An 18351-nucleotide genomic window follows, 5' to 3' on the forward strand; every position below is an offset into this window, starting at 1 on the left:
CTCGAAGAACTCACATCCTCGGACAAGTCCCGCCGTCTCTTGCTTCTCCTCCGGCAACTCCTGTCGTGGGGAGAGGCCGGGGAGCATTTCGGCCACTTCAGGGGGACCCCTACCACAACGGGACCACCCCGGAAGGCCGCTCCCAAGGCCACCCCCGGCTCCTCCTGTCCCCTAGACGAGAAGCCCCAGGACGGGAAAGCATTGTCCTTCATCGGGGACCTGCCCGGAGTACGAGGGGGAAAGAAATCCCCAACAGCAGGAGAGGGAAGGGTCGGAGCCGGGCGGGCGGGTGGCTCCGTGACCGGGTACACCGGCCCGGATCGACATCCGGAAATCTCCACTGTAATGGTTCGAGGTGAGTATCTCGCATCGGAACAAATAAGTAACCAAAGCCTTGTGAATAACTCTCATACAACTAGGAGAGATCTTGGGAGACATTTTCCAGTGCTCAAGGATTCTTCACTTTACACCTGCACACTAGTAGCAGCTTCAACTTAAAAGTTGTCTGCAAAATTGTCTCCCAACGTAATAGTCCATCAATCTTTAATTGCCTTGAAGGCTGACTTAGCCACCTCTTCCTTGTGTATGATGAACACCTTGGCATTGCTTTCCAATAAGGACCAGTCTCATCCACATTGAATACTACATCTTTTCTGGAAGAAGCTACTGATTCTCAGTGCATAAATAATCCTGTAAGTTCCTTAAATTTGGTGTCTTTCATGGGGATAAGAAAAAAAAGAAGTTCCATTTCTTTGTAGAAATTGCATCATTTCCCATTGCTAATTCCTAAGGTCTGATTCAACATAGGCTAAAGCAATATACTGCAAATAACATTTATGAAAAGATGCATTTGAATAGTGCCAAGAAATTTTTAGATTTTTGTATTTTTATGGCTTTTTAAATTTTGCTAACCAATGTACCGTATATGTCAGTTTTTATTTTTCCATATTTTAAACAAACAACTCGGGGAATTGAAAGCATTGGAAAATGAAATTATGTAATGAGAGGTATTACTGCATAGAATGTTCTTTTAATCGAGACCTTGTCTTTTCACAGGTAATTCCCATGCCAACTCATGAAGAAGTTACTGAGCACACTGCATTACCAAGTATAACATTCCCTTCAGATCACATTGCTATCATAGCTGACCTTGAGTTTGTCACCAGATAATACATTTATAAATAAATATTTATATGTATAAATTTGAATTTTTTTTTCTTATTGTTGTGGGGAATGAAGACCTGTAATTACATAAAACTTAAACTTGTATGGGTTTTTTTTCTAGCCCTGATGGCTAATCTGTATCTTTACCCGTTAGGATATAAAAACTTTGATTAAAGTCAAGGGAGTTTGGTGAAGTCAGAGAACAGACTTTAGTACCAAGAATGATAAATATGTGCTTCTTAATTCTGTCCACGTATCCTCTTCTAATCAGATAAAGAGTACTTAGACAGGGATACTATCCTGCAACAATCTTTCAGAATCAATCCTCTTACTGTACATCATGCAAGTGCCAATAAATGACTTCAATGTAAAATTGCGTATACCATTAAAGTTACCAGTGCCAAAGGATACTTATATATTACAATCTTTTAACAACTTTACATTTTATTAGGAAAAAAAGAGAACTGTACACTTTATACGATAGCTAAATACATGAATTGTACATTTTAAAATACATACCCTTTGTTTACAATGGTCTGTACATACATATACTGTACAATTGAGAGATTCTTATTTTGATAACAGACAGCTTCAAGGTCTCAGTCCCTATATTGGTGGATTCATGTATGCAATGCTTAGTGACCAAGATGTACATCATTTAATAGATACATATCTTGACTTGCTCCTCTATAAAACACTCATGTCATTTGTTAATTTCCTACAGCTAAATTTTCCAACACTATTTCACAATAGATTTTTCTATTGCCATTAAATGTCATATAATGGGTTAATTAGTTTCAAAAGCATGTTTACAAAAATGATTATGAGGAGGAGGAGCTAGGCAAGGTAACTAGTACATCAGTTCATATAGTTTACAATAGATGCAATGAATTTACAGTGGATACAAACATTTTATCAGCTTTTAGAATTTCAACAGTGAACCACACCAAGAATGAGCTGTGAGTAATGCTCATTAGACAACAAATAGCTCTTCCTGAAAGATGTCATACGACACAGATATGCCTCACTGCATAGCCTCATTGTACTTTCATAGGGACATTCCTTCCTGGTTTAAAACAAAGTTCAGTTACACCTGCTGATTTTCCAGACACTAGAGAATTACCAGATAGTAAAAGGCTAGATGAAGAAATATTTCACCTTCATAAGGAATGATTTTTTCCTTCAGCAAATATACAAAAAGATTCAAGGTTCAATACCTTTTTTTTTGTAAATATAAATATACCTTCTATATATTAACACCTTGCTTACTGATCCTTATAGAATCAACATGTGCCATTATTGATTAACCCTAACAGCACTTTGACTCATTAACTACATCTTGGATAATGATTGTTCCCAACCTGACCACATCTCCACTATACAAATTTGATTAAGTAGCAAAATGTGTGAAACTGGCATGTTGACCCGTAAAGTCTCATATGACCTCACCTACATGGTATTTGTGTGCTCCATAAATGTACATACATTCACAGAATGAATGTCTTGCTCCATTACATGTCTCAAAGGAAGAACTCTTGTGCTAAACTTGAGATGGTAGTAGTTAGTAATGACAATAGTACTTTTACTGCTATAAAATTGAGATGTAGGTTGTCATACTGCCAGCATAAAAACTAATGATTAGCCAAGATAATTCCAATAATGAAAACATCTTGGTTTAGGGTCAAGGTAAGTCACTTGCCTAATGATACCTGTTCTTGAGTGACATTTAATAATGTCATACTATGGGCACGTTATGAAACTAAAACTGTGTTTAGTGGAACTGGTAACCTTAGTAAAGGCACCAGTTGGTTACATTTTAATATTAATCATTACATTACTGGAAAAAAATAATTGTGTTCACTTGTGGCCTATATGAAACTGTACTTAAAATTCAAACGAGTTATAATCAGAAGATGAAACTGATAAGTATACCGTACTCTCAATTCTCAAAATAACATTGTAGTATTTGGGCTTCTCACACTATTCTAACATTTCACATGGATGCATACTCAAACAAATCTGAATAAATACATTATAAAACTAACAAGACTAGAAAGTTTTTGTTTCATTAAAAACATTTTAGACTGAAGATATGGAAAACATTTTTGATTTGTCTTTTCATTAATATGTTAAGTACCACCAACACAAAAATTTATCTAGTAAACCTTCCCACCCACTGACTGCTGCAATATATTACTAAGCCTACATTTTATTTAACCTAATAATGCTAAATTCCCTTGTGTAGATTCTTCTCTAGGACAGAGAAATAAAAGATCTTACACCTGTTAATGCCTCATAAAAATATACTGCGGACATCAGGGATAGATAACTAAGAATTTACAGATTCCTATCATGAAGCACTTACAATGACTAATGCAAGCTTGTATTACAAATACCTGACCCTTTGCACCAAATCTGAAAAATTTTTCTCAAATGACTATCATTTCTATCCTCAGGTGTTTCAAAGACGTTAACACACAAGTCGCAGGAAAATTTTAAAATAATATAATAGGGTAAAGCTATAGTGTAAAAAACCAATTTGAAATAACAACCAATCTGAACTACATTTAACTACCTGCATGCAGTTTCACGTTTTGGATTTCTATAAGGGAACAAAAATTAAATGGTACTTGATATTATACCGTACTTAGGATAATTTTGAACAATACTTACATGGGTAATATATCAGGATTTGTACATATAATCACCAAAGACGACAATGTAATGACCAGGTTTTACTTAGAAAATAAAACACTGCAAAAAGTATCTATACCAAAGGCAGCAACTTCCACAGAGCAAGGTAACACCTCTATAATTCTAAACAGAAGTACAGAGGATATGCTTGAAGTCGGGTAGAAGAAATCTGTTTAAATTATCTTGTGGTGCAAGAGCATACTAAAAAAATAATAGATAATTTTTCCAATATAATGTAATCATTACCATCATATAAAAGGATAACTCACCTTCTATAAGGTCACCAGTCTATAAATCACAATCTTTAACGCACACCAATAATCCTCTGGTGGACAATGTTTTTTCAAGTCATTCTGTCTACAAGAGGAACATGTCTCTTGGGAGATCACAAACCAAAGGTCAAATCAATGCCTTCTTGTGCTGTTTGACTATCCTCTAGAAAATGTTGCAATGCAGACTATTTATAAGGGTGATGTTTTCAGAAACCAAAATGATGAAAAATGTATCCAGAACAATTGAACAAATACAGGTATGAAACCAGTAACTCACCCTTTCAAAGCCAGTTTAATCAAAATTGTTTTTTCAATTTTAAGCTTGTGCATAAAAACTCTTAGCAAAAAAATTCATTTGGTCTGTGATCTTCCTAAAGTGCATTAATGCTTTCAAGATGATTTAACCATTTAAAACAATATGAAAAAAGGCTCTGCATTTAATATTATGAAATAAAAATTAGTTCAAACCACTGGAAGAACATAGTTTATTATCACATCAAGCTGCTCCAATAATCTATAAGATATTAGGATAACTACTGCCAAATTATCAGTGATGGGTAGGCATTCTTTTCTGCTGGATATATACATAAGACATAACCTTTTCACACATCAAACAAAAAACATCCACTATTTTCACATGGCCAAGAAGTTAGCTGCTCTTTGCTTATTCACTCGCAACAATCACATAGCACCTAAACAGTATGCAGCATTGAGCAATAACACCAGGAGGCAAATCAGCCATTAAAATAAAATAACCTTATTTATATAAATAATGTCAAAAAAATGATTAATTACTCAGTAATTTTGCTTCCTGAAGGCCGAACCTAATGGCATTTTATGACTAACTCAATGACCACAAATTTCAGTTATAAACTCCTCTGTTTAAAGGAACAGATAAAGGGAACTTGGCAAGTGACTTTAATAAGAAAGCAGCACTCTCAAGAAGTTTACAGAAGAAATGCTGCCATTTGAATAACATAACGGGGAGCTAACCTGGAAAGGCAATGTTACGCATATCCCATTGGTGAAAGACCTAAAATTTTTGTAAGATTAGCTTCATCCCACTCTGGTGATGTTGGTGATGCTAGACCCACAGATGAACCTAAATGGTGAGAGGATTCAACCTTTTCAAACTTTGAACCACCTGTCTGAGTGCTTCCTATTAATTCAAGTGGTAGATCTTTGGGCCGGGGAGGTGGTAGAGGGGACTTAATTCCACGGAAAGCAGACCTTCCTAAACCCCCATCTAGAGCTGCCAAGAAGTTGTGTGCCTCTGCTGTGGGTAGCGGCAAGCCAGGAGCCAAGCTACGCTGAATAACAACATACAAAGCCATGCTGGTCACTCTAGCCTCATCCACTTCACAACCAACACTAGATCTCCGCCATACACTAACCACTTCAGTCCTAATTTCCATTGCAATGATATTATTCCACAAATGCTCTACCCCTCTGGAATAAAAGAACATTAGTTAATAATATGCTCTGTATATAAGAGATAGAATAAAAGATGTATAAGCATATGTAACAGTACTAACTCACAGGCACAAAGCCTCGGTCCACTGTCGAATAACCTACTGTACTTTCTGGATTTCTCCAGTAAGTAAATATAACTTTATTTTCATTTTACTAGGGCGAGTCTGTTAAATAACAAAGGCTACTAAGATGAGGTGCCATAAATCAAAATAATAATGTGTACTTGAAGTTGACTGACAATTTGAAATGAAAATCATACGAGGGACATGACAATTCATGATACTGACCAAAACCCACAGAGAAATAAGTTTAAGTACAAAGGTAACTTTATTTATTATGGACTAAATACAAGTGACTAAGAAATGCATTAAGAGTACTGTTACCAATAAGTAGTGTTCATACATACCTCAGTAAATCTCTTGGATTGTTGGCTGTCAACAAAGTCTGTGTGAATAGATGTGGGCCATGAAGAGCAGATGAAAAGCCTAGAGCCATAAGTGTTGCTGCCAATCTTCCCCAGGCTCCTGCTACCCATTCAATTGCTTTCTGCATGTGTGAGGAAGGTGAGGGGAACACACCACCATGTAATGAAGCAACATGACGCATGAGTGAACGAGAAAGGGTAGCTACTAAAGGCTCCCTGTCATGGCGTAATTGAACCCACAATACTCCACCTTCTAGCTGTCCACCACCAGGTCGTCTCCATGCATCCATGGTGACCAATACTGTTCCACTGTTGACTCCTTTCACCACACCCCAGACACCAGGCCAAGCTTCTCTAGACACACGTTCCATGACAACTAAACTCCCTCCACTTTCAACAACACCTCTGACTGACTCAGTAGAAGAGACTGTGCCACCCCCCAAATCAATCCTGGTGACTGCAATGTTGCCTCCAACTCTCAAATGGGCTAAACATCTGACGAGAAAACGTTTGCCACTGTCTTGTGGTCCATAAACTACCACACACTGACACTGCTCCATCTGTTTGTAAAAAGAAAAAAGGGAGTTCAAAGAAAAATTATACTGAATAATAGGACCTGCATAGTTTAAGTTTAAGAGAAAATACTGCCCTGCCTATCATATTTTTTCCCCCGTAATTTTGAAGCTATGCTTTAACAATGTCTCCATATTTTATCTACGTTACATATATCAATACTTAATTTAATATAAATAATTGCAACATTTACTGGCTTAAAACAGAAGTAAATGAAAAACCAATATTTCGATGAATATAACAATTTTCTTTACTTTCAAAATGTTTATTGTAAGCTAGTTCAGTTACCCTCATACAATTTATTTTTGAAATCTGAAAAAATACTTTCATTGTAAAAATTACACAAAAGGAAGCATTCAAGTGTTTTGTATCTAAGAGGGCTAGTTTTTAAGTTATTTCTGTATTGTACTCTTTTTGAGAAAACAGCATAAAAAAAAACTTACCAGTCGCAAATAATTTTTGAGGATTGGCACTGGAACTAGAAGCGTATAGGCAGCAGCTTCAAGAGTATGTAGATGGATACGGATATCCTGAGCATGATTATTTACCAATAAATCATAAGGTCCACTTACCAAGCCATACTCCCCCTAAAAAAAAAAAAAAAAAAAAATATTGTAGTGTCCCATGAGAGAGAGAGAGAGAGAGAGAGAGAGATAGAGAGAGAGATGAGAGATAGAAGAGAGAGAGAGAGAGAGAGAGAGAGAGAGAGAAATTTCCCCAAATGAACTGTATGTACTGAGAGAGAGAAATTTCCCCAAATGAACTGTATGTACTGCAATAAATGAAGATTTTGGTTGACTAGAAAAAATTGACCATAAACGTATATATACATATACAATAGCAGTATAGCACTTTTCTTTATGGCTCTAGGTTCATAGTGAAACCGAATTACTGTATTTGAAGATATCTGAGAGTACACATCCAACAGACGTATCACAAATGGTAGTGTTTAAATGAAACACAAGAGAGGGGAGCAAATACAGTGTGTGACATATGAAACTTGTTTTGAGGGGAGAATATCTGTAACCAAAGGATGTCCCTTATCCCCTATACTAGTCAAGCAAATTTCTTTCTTTTAATTAGGGTTCTCATTAGGCAGACCTACAGGATTTACAATCGAACACATGGAAACCTACACGTCTAAAGCCGTAAGATATCACAACCCAGTGAAATCCATTATTCTTACAATGGCATTTATTCAACATGATGAGCCAGTAGGTGGAACTTATTTTAAAATATAGGTCATAATTAGACAATAATAAAATTAATTTTTTTTTTTTTTTTTTTTTTTTAAACTTCTCCAGGCAATTAGCCTGAATTTTTTAATAGTATGCAGAATGTTAAGAGAGAATCCAAGAAATTCTTCAATGCACAACTAAAGACCAAAATGTACTGTATTCTGTGGTAGGAATGGCGTTGGTGTAGTGTTTCAGGGGAAATGAAGAATGCTGTGACGGAAGTGAGTAGAAAGAATGACCGCATTATGAGAGTGAAGATATGTTATGAAAGGGAAACAATGAACATCATTAGCGCTTATGCTCCACAAGTGGGCTGCACAGAGGAAGAAAAGAGCCGTTTTTGGAACGAAATGAATGAGGTAATGCAAGAACTGGAAGAGCAGGAGAGGACTGTAGTGGGGGCAGACTTTAATGGACATGTCGGAAATGAAAAGGATGTAATTGAACGTGTGCATGGAGGACATGGGATTGGGGAGAGAAACCCAGAAGGAGAGAGTATAGTAGACTTTGCCGTGTCCTTTGATATGGAAACAGTGAACACATTCTTCAAAAAGAAGAGGGAGCACTTGATAACATAATGATAAGAAGAGAGAGTTCAGGAGAAGAGTGCTGGGAGAGGTTGATCTGGGAATTGAAGATGTGGGAGAATGGTGGAGGCACAATGCATCAGTGATTAGAAGACATGGAAAGGAGATACTAGGGGAAACATCTGGAATAGTATGGGAGGAAAAGGAGAGCTGGTGGTGGGGAGAAGAGGTGGGGAAGTGGTGAAGGGTATAAGGGAGGCAAAGAAGAGATTTGAAGATTCACAGCTGGAGGAGGACAGAGAAAGATTAAGAGATAGAAACAAAGAAGTAAAAAGGGGGGTAGCTCAAGCTAAGGCAAGGACATATGAAGAGGTTTATAATGAACTGGAAACCAAGGAAGGGTTGAGTAAGATGCTCAAACTGTCAAAAGTAAGAAATAAAAGAACAAAGGACATCACCCATATTAAGCAAATGAAAGATAGGAATGGTACGGTCATAAAAAAGGAAGAAGAAATCCTGAAAAGATGGAAAGAGTATTTCGAACAACTGCTAAATGAAGAAAATGAAAGACTTGTAAGAGAGGATGGACAAGTAAACATGGGAATGGTAATGGGGATATCTAGGGATGAAGTAATACGAGCCTTAAAAAGAATGAGGAATGGGAAGGCAAAAGGACCTGACTTAATCTCAGTCAAAGTTTGGAAAGCCTTAGGAGAGGAAGGGGTAGACATCTTGTATGATCTGATGGTAAAAATATTCGAACAGGAAAAGATACCAGAAGAATGGCGGGAAAGCATATTGATACCTATATTTACAGGTAAAGGTGATGTCCAGGAATGCAGTAATTATAGAGGTATAAAACTAATGTCTCACACATTGAGGATTTTGGAAAGAATAATAGATAGCAGGCTGAGAGAGGAAGTAAGAATAGGGAAGGAACAGTTAAGATTTATGAAGGGAAGCGGCACAACGGATGGAATATTTATATAAGGCAGCTAATGCAGAAATTCAGAGAAAAACAACAAGACCTGCATCTGGTATTCATAAACCTTGAAAAGGCCTATGACAGAGTGCCAAGGCAAGAAATATGGAGATGTTTGAGGGAGAAGATGGTGCCGGAAAAGTATGTCAGGATTATTCAGGAGATGTACAGGAATGTGTATACTAGAGTGAGGAGTAGTGTTGGAGAGACGGATGGATTTGAGATAGGAGTTGGATTACACCAGGGGTCAGCACTTAGCCCATTCATCTTCAACACTGTGATGGATGTAATGACCAGGGATGTCAGAGAAGCTGTGCCATGGTGCATATTATACGCGGATGACATTGTGCGGTGTTCAGAGGGGAGGGAGGAGTTGGAGGAGAGGTGGAGAGCAGCACTTGATGAGAGAGGAATGAGAATAACAGATCAAAAACCGAATATGTGTGTTCCAGTATTAATGAGGACGGTGGAAGTAGCATAAGATTGGGTGGGGAAGAGATAAAGAAAGTACAGAAGTTCAAGTACTTAGGGTCGTATTAGAGGATAGTGGAAGCATAGACCAAGAGGTGAGACACCGAATTCAGGCAGGATGGAATAACTGGAGGTCTGCATCAGGGATCCTCTGTGACAAGAAGGTCCTCCTGAAATTGAAAGGAAAGTTCCATAGGACGGTGGTCAGACTAGCAATGTTATATGGAACAGAAACAGCAAGTATGAGGAAAACAGAGGAGAAGAAGATGGATGTGGCAGAAATGAGAATGTTGAGATTGATGTCGGGAGTAACAAGGGAAGATAGGATTAGAAATGAGTATATAAGAGGATCGACAAAGGTAGCTGAAATATCGAAGAAAATACAGGAAGGAAGGCTTCGATGGTATGGACACCTGTTACGAAGGGAGGAACGTCATGTTGGAAGACATACGATGGAAATGGAAGTGCGGGGTAGAAGGAAGAGGTATTAAAAATGGGTTTAAGCTAAGATGGAGAAGACGACTGTATTCTGTGGTAGGGGAACAAGACAACCTTCTACACCTGGAAAATGCTTTGCCAAAGGGAACAACCACCAGCTGTAAAGTATTGGCAACCTGAATCTATAACATCACAATTATTATAATTGAGAAGTTTTCTGTGATCGCTATATCAAATGACTTGCCCAGTCTTTGTTCTTTTAGATGTGAAAATGGGACAAGGTAAGTTAAACAAGTTACATAGCCAAGTGAGATGAGGCCAAAGGTAACAGATGTTAGAATGACTTAAGTCTTAGTTACTACTGATGCCAACTTTTATCACAAAAACTTATTTTCATTACTGAACTACCAGATGCTTCTATATTTTGTAAAACAACCACTGCAACATGATAATTCTCTGCAGGCACTGGAAAGTATACAAAAGGGTTCTCTTCTCTGATAAAACTTCATGTTAGTCATAAATATGAAATTTTTTTAACTAATTTCTATTTTTCATAGCTAACAAACCTGAGGTCTTAACATCATAAATCTTCTGGTGCCAGCTGGAAACCAATTAAAAACAATAAAAAAATGACAAATTTGTAACTAATTTGTATTTTTCATAACTAACAAACCTGAGGTCTTAACATTAGGATTTACTAGCGCCAAGCTGGAAACCGGAAGAATTAAATTAAACTTGTGCGATCCAGGGACTATTGGCATTTATACCAGGTCATGGGGCATGTATACCCAGAGAATGCCCTCGGCGTCGTGTGACCGACCTGGCAGTTATACTTCTAACCCAGTTAGACTGCTAGAGGGGTGGTTCGAGGTGGGCCCTTTAACTGTTAAGACCTCAGGTTTGTTAGTTATGAAAAATACAAATTAGTTACAAATTTGTCATTTGTTCATATACGAAACAAACCTTCGGTCTTAACATTAGGATAGACTTACTTATTGGAGAGAGGTAAGTCTGTAACTGACTGGGAGTTTGCCACCTAAACCCATTTCCGAATATTAGGAGAATTCTAAGAGAATGGACTATAACCTTTGAACCAAAGATATAAGGAGATCTATTGGTTTCCCTCACTGGGTGCTGGTATCATGCCATGGTTTATAAACTATGGGGAAATAGGGGACCCCCTATTCTCATAAACCACTCTTGTCCCTTGTTTCTGGATCTACCATCACTCCTCCCTTCCAACTACCGAGAGGGGTGTGTTGCTACTGGAAAGTATACTATACTCTAACATAACTTTACAGTATGGCTGACCACCTCACCTGCATCTAGTCCGTTCCACCTCATGATAGTACTCTCCTTCATACTGCCCGTAGGTAAAGGAGTAGAAAGAAAGTAGTAAACACAAAAAGACCAGTCATTCCATTCATTCTACTTTCATACCTTCATCTTAGACTAGACACAAACTGACCCGCCAGGGGTACCGGATGAGCTATACCCCTTGCTGGGCTGCCACCACTGGACCCAAAGAAAAGGTATCCAAGGATCTATGGGCAACATCTTTTAAATAATTTTAAATAAAAGGAAGTGAAAGTCGTTTGGCGTTTCCAAACACCAGCTTTCAGAATTCTCTCGACAGACATATTCTTCTTCAATGCCAAAGAAGCACTCAAGCCCCTATGTCATGAGCCCTAGCCTTCTACTGGCTATCTGACCCCTTGCCTTCTGTCATGTAGGCATTCCTAATCGTTTCTCTTAGCCAAAACGATATTGTATTCCTGGACACTTCCTTTTTGTTCTGTCCTGTACTTACGAACAACCTCCTGCACCCCTGCCTGAGGTGCCTTGTCCTCCTTAAGTACTTTCTTGTTACCCTGACGGGACACAGAAGCATCTCATCTTTGTCATTATCTACAAAATCAGCCAGAGAAGGTATGGAAAAAGTGTCAAACCTGCCGTCCACTACTGATGGGTTTTGAGTCTTGGCCACGAATTCTGGCACAAACTCAAATGCCATTGACTTCCAACCTCTTGAGTGCTTTACCTAAAAGACAGGCCATGTAGCTCCCCCACCCTTTTGGTTGAAGCTAGGGCCAATAAGAAGACTGTCTTCAGGGTCAGGCTCTTATCTGTGGACTGCCTTAGTGGTTCGTAGGGGGGTTTTGTCAGACTACTCAGTGCCATGGTCAAATCCCAATCTGGGGCTTTCAGTTCCTTTGGTAAACATGACTACTCAAAGCTCTTCATCAACATGGCCAACTCCCATGAAGATGAAATGTCCACGCCTTTCATGCGTAAGACCGAGGCTAGAGCCGCCCTGTACCCCTTCACCGCAGACACAGACATATGCCTTTCTGTCCTGAGATATATCAGGTGGAGACAAGTTCCCTCTACAACGCCAATCACAGTATGCTGCTGCCGATGACTTTCTGATATTTCCTGCCATATGCGCTGCTGCTTTTTGCAAAAAACCCTCTCGCTCACAAGAGATACTCGACAGTCTCCACCCGTGAAGTGATAGGGACTTCACCGACCAGTGGTACCTCTCCACGTGAAGCTGACATAGCAGGTTGTTCCATGGTGGTAACACTCTTGGCACGTCTATCAGGAGTTCCAAGAGGTCCGGAAACCATTCCGCCTTTGGCCATAACGGAGCTACCAGAGTCATTCTGAGGTTCTGAAACCGCATTACCCTGTTCAGAACCTGATGGATTAGACAAAAAGGAGGAAATGCGTAGACGTCCAGATTGTCCCATGGGTGTTGTAGAGCGTCTTCTGCTACTGCCTCTACGTCCGGAACTACCGAACAATACACTCCCAACTTCTTGTTATACCTGGTTGCAAATAGGTCTATGATCGGCCTTTCCCACAACCTGAGCATTCTGTCCACAACTTGTTGGTGCAAGGACCACTCCATTCCCAGGATCTGATCCCTTCTGCTCAACTTGTTGGCCACTATGTTTCTTTTTCCCAGAATATATCTGGCCCTGATGTCTACTATGTTCTCTACAGCCCACTGATGAAGTTGAACTGTCATCATATGTAACTGTCGAGACACAAGACCTCCTTGTTTGTTTATGTAAGCTACTACTGTGGTGTTGTCTGACATCAAAACCACTGAATGTCCCTGCACCCTCTCCTGGAATTCCTGTAGTGCCAGAAATGCTGCTTTTAGCTCCAGCACGTTTATATGGAGCTTCCTGTCCTCGCCGCTCCATTTTGCTGAAACCATCAGCTCCTCCATATGTGCTCCCCAACCTTCTAGTGACGCATCTGAGAACAGCAAGAGATCCAGTGAGGGTTGCTGAGGGGGAACACCCACTGTCAGATTACTGGCCTTCACCCACCACAGCAGGTCTTTCCTCTTCTGCCGACAAGGGAATCTGCTCGTACGGGTGATCTACTATTGGCGACCAGAACTCCTTCATCCTCCATTGTAGAGACCGAAAGTGTAACCTCCCTTGTGGTACTAGCTTCTCCAAGGAAGTTAGAACTCCCAGTACGACCTGCCACTGTTTTGCTGGCTGTGTTTGTTTTTCTAGAAAGGCCTTCACCACTTGTTTGCATTTCTCTACTCTCAGGTCTGTTGGGAATACTCTGGCTTTTATGTGTATGACCATTCCCAGAAACACCAACTGCTGACTTGGATCCAACTGTGACTTCTCCCGATTTATCACAATGCCTAAGCTGTGACAAAACCGTAGAAGGGTCGCTCTGTCCCTGAGTAATTTCTCTCTGGACTTTGCTATCACCAGCCAATCGTCTAGATATCTTATTAGCCTGATCCCCTGAGCATGCGCCCATGTTGACACGAGAGCGAACACTTGTAAAAACTTGAGATGTTGTCGATCCGAAGCACAGAACTTTGAACTCAAAAACTTTCTCTGCAAGACTGAAGCGGAGAAATTTCCTGGAAGACTGATGGACTGGGATCTGAAAGTATGCGTCTTTCAAGTCAATCGTCAGCATGAAGTCCTTGATCCTGACTGCTTGTAGAACTGTCTTTGGAGTTTCCATTTTAAACCTGGTTTTTCTTATAAACAGATTCAAAGTTGACAGGTCTATTACTCTCCTCCAGTCCCCACTTTCTTTGGGTACCAGGAAAATCCTGCTGTAAAACCCCTTTGACGGCATGGATACTTGTTCCAAAGCCCCTTTTTCCATCATCTTCTTCACTTCCTCTTGCAGAATAAAAGCCTTCTGAGGTTCTTGAGCATAAGCTAGGTGAAGCAATGGCTGTTCTGTCAGAGGTGGGGATACTTCGAACGGAATCAAATACCCGACTCTGAGAACCTCCACCACCCACTGCTCTGCTCCCAGTTCCTGCCACAACTTCTAGTGATTTGCCAGGCAACCCCCCACTGGTGTGGCCGAGTGATGAGAGGCGCCTTTCCTATCGTCTCGAGCCCCTTCCTCTTCCCCTAATCCCCCTTCCTCTGTTATTTCTATTGTGAAAGGGCCGATGAGTCAATTTCTTTGGGGAAGAGGGCCTTGTTGCCCTATTAGGGATATTATGCCTCACTGGCTTCTTCCGAGGTATTTGTTGTTGCCTTACTTCCATAGGATTAGCCTGACTGCTAGATGTTTTCCTGACTGCCTGCTGTATCAACCTATCGTTAGTGTCCATCCTTCTCCTATCTATGGCCTCTGGTAACAGCAATTGCAACTCCAAGATATTCCCATTCCTCATTGTTAGCAGGGAATCCAAATCAACAGTGCGACTTAGCCTGGCCAACGCTGCATCCCTCCTCATTAAAAGGATATTTGCCCAAACATTGGCACTTAAATTTGTCAAGTACGCAATTGCTTTGGCATCTGATTGTAGCAATCTAATGAACATTGATTCATCCACTGCTTTCCTCGTCACTTCTGAGGATGCAATCTTTGCAATTGCTGTCGACCAAAGATCCAACGAAGAAGAAGTCTGAAAGACAGAAGAAGCTGTCACTTCTAATGTAGCAGCCTCTTAGCAAGTCATCGAAGGGCCTTCCATTTTTACTTGATCTAAGGTTAATCCAGGCCTTAACCTTACCACACTTGGGTTAATTTGTCTAGCCAGTAAAGGAACCGTCGGTGTCATATAATATTTTATATGTTTCATCATTGGAGGGGGGATAAACTTGAACGATCTATTCGATCTTAAGGAATTATCCCTTCCCGCAATCCGTGCGTTTACGTGTTGTAAAACGGACTCCACATGATTTGAACAACACCTTGGTATCCTTTCTCACACCAAACGCCATGCCAATCCCCGGAGGAAGCATACTGGCAGGTGTTCGGTTCTCTCCGAAAGGTTATTGAATTGACAAATCAAATCAATCACCTCAGCATACGAAGCCAGAAACCCTTGGTTCTCTCCTTCCTCCGATTCTAGCATACTGTGCTCTGCCACGGGAGACGCTATCTCACTCCTATCCCCTGACAAGTCTGGGTGCTTCGTGGCCGTCTGCCCCTACGGCCGTGGCTTCTTTGATCTCCGCTGACCGCCGACGGCTCGATTCCGAACCGTCAACCGGAGAACGAGACCGGCTCACTCCCTCTCTGCTTGCGGATCTAGAGCGAGAATCTCGCCTATATCTCCATGATGAGGGCTCTCTCATAACCGAGTTCACTTCCTCTTCATAAAGATTAGTATCGTCTCCAACGACCGTCGGAGAATTAGGACTTGATCGTTCATTTAGGCGAATGCCTTCCACCAACGTATCAGATGAGGTTGCCAACTCGCTATTTTTCGACCCCTTAACAGGAGCCTATCATCTTTTCTCCGTATTTTAAACGGTCTTACAGGCCCTGGCAACTCCGCGTCGGCCGTTATCCCATCAGCCGCCAACTCACTCGCTTGTTCGGACTCTTGTAAGCGGCTTCGTCCACTAGCTTTGAGCTTACCAGCTACTGACTTCCTACCTTTCTTATTGACTGGGATGTGACCGTCCTGGCCCGAAGAAGAAGAAGAATTCACTCTTCTCCTCTTGGCCCGAGAAACAGTCGCGAAATCCAGCATCCTCCAACGCTTAACTGGTTCACGCCGTGACGTCATCGAACTTAGCAATGACGTGGAGCTAGAGGTAGAAGGCGAAGAAGAAGACGAATCACGCCTTTTCTGTTTGCCTTTCTTATTAATTCTCTTCTCTAAATCCTGTAATTTCTTCATTACAGTGTGTACTACTGAGTCAGAAAGTGTATTTGAGTCCGGAGGCAGCGAAGAAGACTGAGAATCAGTCGGCTGTGACGTCACTAATCTAGAGATTGGGCTGCTGCTGCTGGCATCCCTACGTTTGCAGCAAAACCAACCCTCACATTCTGCATCGTCGTAACCAAAGAAGTTGTTGGTGTAGCCGCGACATTATTTCCCATAAAGTGCAAACCCGGGGGATGAGGAATATTCAGCGCTGCCGGATTCTGCTGGATCCATGACGCCATATAATGCGACATCAAACCTTCCAAGGTTGGTACGCCTGGAAGGCCTAGCGCCGCCCACGTACCCTCTATCCTGTTCGAATCAGGAGCCGGCACCTGGAACAAAGATGGCGATGCTCCCCCCCTCGCTGCTGGGAACAAAGGAGCAGAAATATTATTCATCAAATTACCCAAAACCCCTCCTGGCAATTCCGAAAACGAACCACTAGAAGAAACTGAAGGGGTATGGGACAAATCAAAGGCCGGTGGCAAAACATATGGAGCAGTCTGGTTGTTATTTGCCGATAACCAAAAAAACGGGCAAGCTGACGACACTTGGTCACCCAAAGATGGCATCGACTCCTTTCTTTTGTACTGGCCTTTGTCATAAAACTTCCTCCACTGTTCCACCAACCAACCACCACAAACAGAACAAGGATTAGTAATTGTAAATACATTTTCCCTGCACCTACTACACGTTGGATGAGGATCCGTCGACACCAAAGTTAGGAATCTTGAACAAGGAAATCCACCGACTCCAGGGCATTTCCTTTGTCTCGTCTTCGAAACGGAAGAAGATCCCGACGGCGGTGCAAAACACTCCATCTCTCCACTTACACACTCTTACAGCTCACACCACACTGAGCACACTCAGAAAAAGAGAATTAATAAGAAAAATGAAACTGAAATGGATAAAAAACGGGCAAACTAAAACCGGCTTTAAACAGATAAACAGAGAACACGTCCTATCTTAAAGGCGGTAGAAAGATAACTGGCGGGTCAGTCACACGACGCTGAGGGCATTCTGGGTATACATGCCCCGTGACCTGGTATAAATGCCAATAGTCCCTGGATTGCACAAGTTTAATTTAATTCTACCGGTTTCCAGCTTGGCGCTAGTAAATCCTAATGTTAAGACCGAAGGTTTGTTTCGTATATGAACAATTGCAAATGAAAGGGATCTGTGGCATCTGGGATCCAAAATGTAGATAAAGTGGAATCGCGTCAAAGAGACCACGCTTGAACCTCGTGACGTATTTAGTCTTTCATCGACAGTGTCCCTTCTTTTCCATGTGAACTTGGTTTCAAGCATCATTACTCCATGTATACTTTGTAATCTTAAGCAGACATCCTAAGTAGTACTTCTAGTGACACCATTTGGTATACAGTGCAGTACTCATCCACTCATGCTTCTATCCAAAAGCTTTGTTTTACTTACGGAAATCTCCCTTTCCACCTTTCAACCTTAGATTCTACTCTTAACGATAGTTCACCGATTTGAGTTGCTCCTAGAGGCACCCTTTATTACAATCATATATCAGGTCTTCTATTACAACTATAAAAATTAGTGCTGATCCTTCAAGGATACCAATATTCCCCTAAAATTTTTCTGATACACCTGCCACACCAGTGATATGGTGCTGTTATTAGCTTACTGAGCTTTCTAGTCTTGTTACTCTGTTTATAATCTCCATCTCTCTTAACAGTACATTTCTATTATCATATGGTAAGTACAAGTAATTTTGATATATGTATTGGAATTAATATATACAATAGTTTAACCTGACCAGTTACAAAACAGTACTTTATTACTGCTGAACAGTTTAACCAAGACTGTTAAAATATAGCATTTAACTCTCTAAGGACTAACACTAAAAATGTTACGAGTCTTACAATTTCTTGCGGGTTAACATTAAAAAAA

At 40.5% G+C, this 18351-nt stretch overlaps 2 protein-coding genes across 2 annotated transcripts in view; one reads left to right on the forward strand and one right to left on the reverse strand.

Moving 5' to 3' along the window:
- The window catches only part of LOC135222724 (2',5'-phosphodiesterase 12-like), a 137376-nt gene extending 136109 nt beyond the window's left edge, over positions 1 to 1267 (forward strand). The window contains exon 11 of the mRNA XM_064260931.1: positions 1057 to 1267. Coding sequence (XP_064117001.1) covers positions 1057 to 1170 — 114 coding nt within the window. The 3' untranslated portion in view covers positions 1171 to 1267. The remainder of the gene's footprint in view (positions 1 to 1056) is intronic.
- A 320-nt stretch (positions 1268 to 1587) lies between these two features.
- Positions 1588 to 18351, reverse strand: part of LOC135222720 (cortactin-binding protein 2-like) — a 144048-nt gene continuing 127284 nt past the window's right edge. The window contains 3 exon segments of the mRNA XM_064260926.1: positions 1588 to 5579; positions 6010 to 6587; positions 7044 to 7187. Of these exon segments, the coding sequence (XP_064116996.1) occupies positions 5138 to 5579; positions 6010 to 6587; positions 7044 to 7187 (1164 nt within the window). The 3' untranslated portion in view covers positions 1588 to 5137.

This window comes from Macrobrachium nipponense, chromosome 8, assembly GCF_015104395.2.
Source record: "Macrobrachium nipponense isolate FS-2020 chromosome 8, ASM1510439v2, whole genome shotgun sequence".
Lineage (NCBI taxonomy): Eukaryota > Metazoa > Arthropoda > Malacostraca > Decapoda > Palaemonidae > Macrobrachium > Macrobrachium nipponense.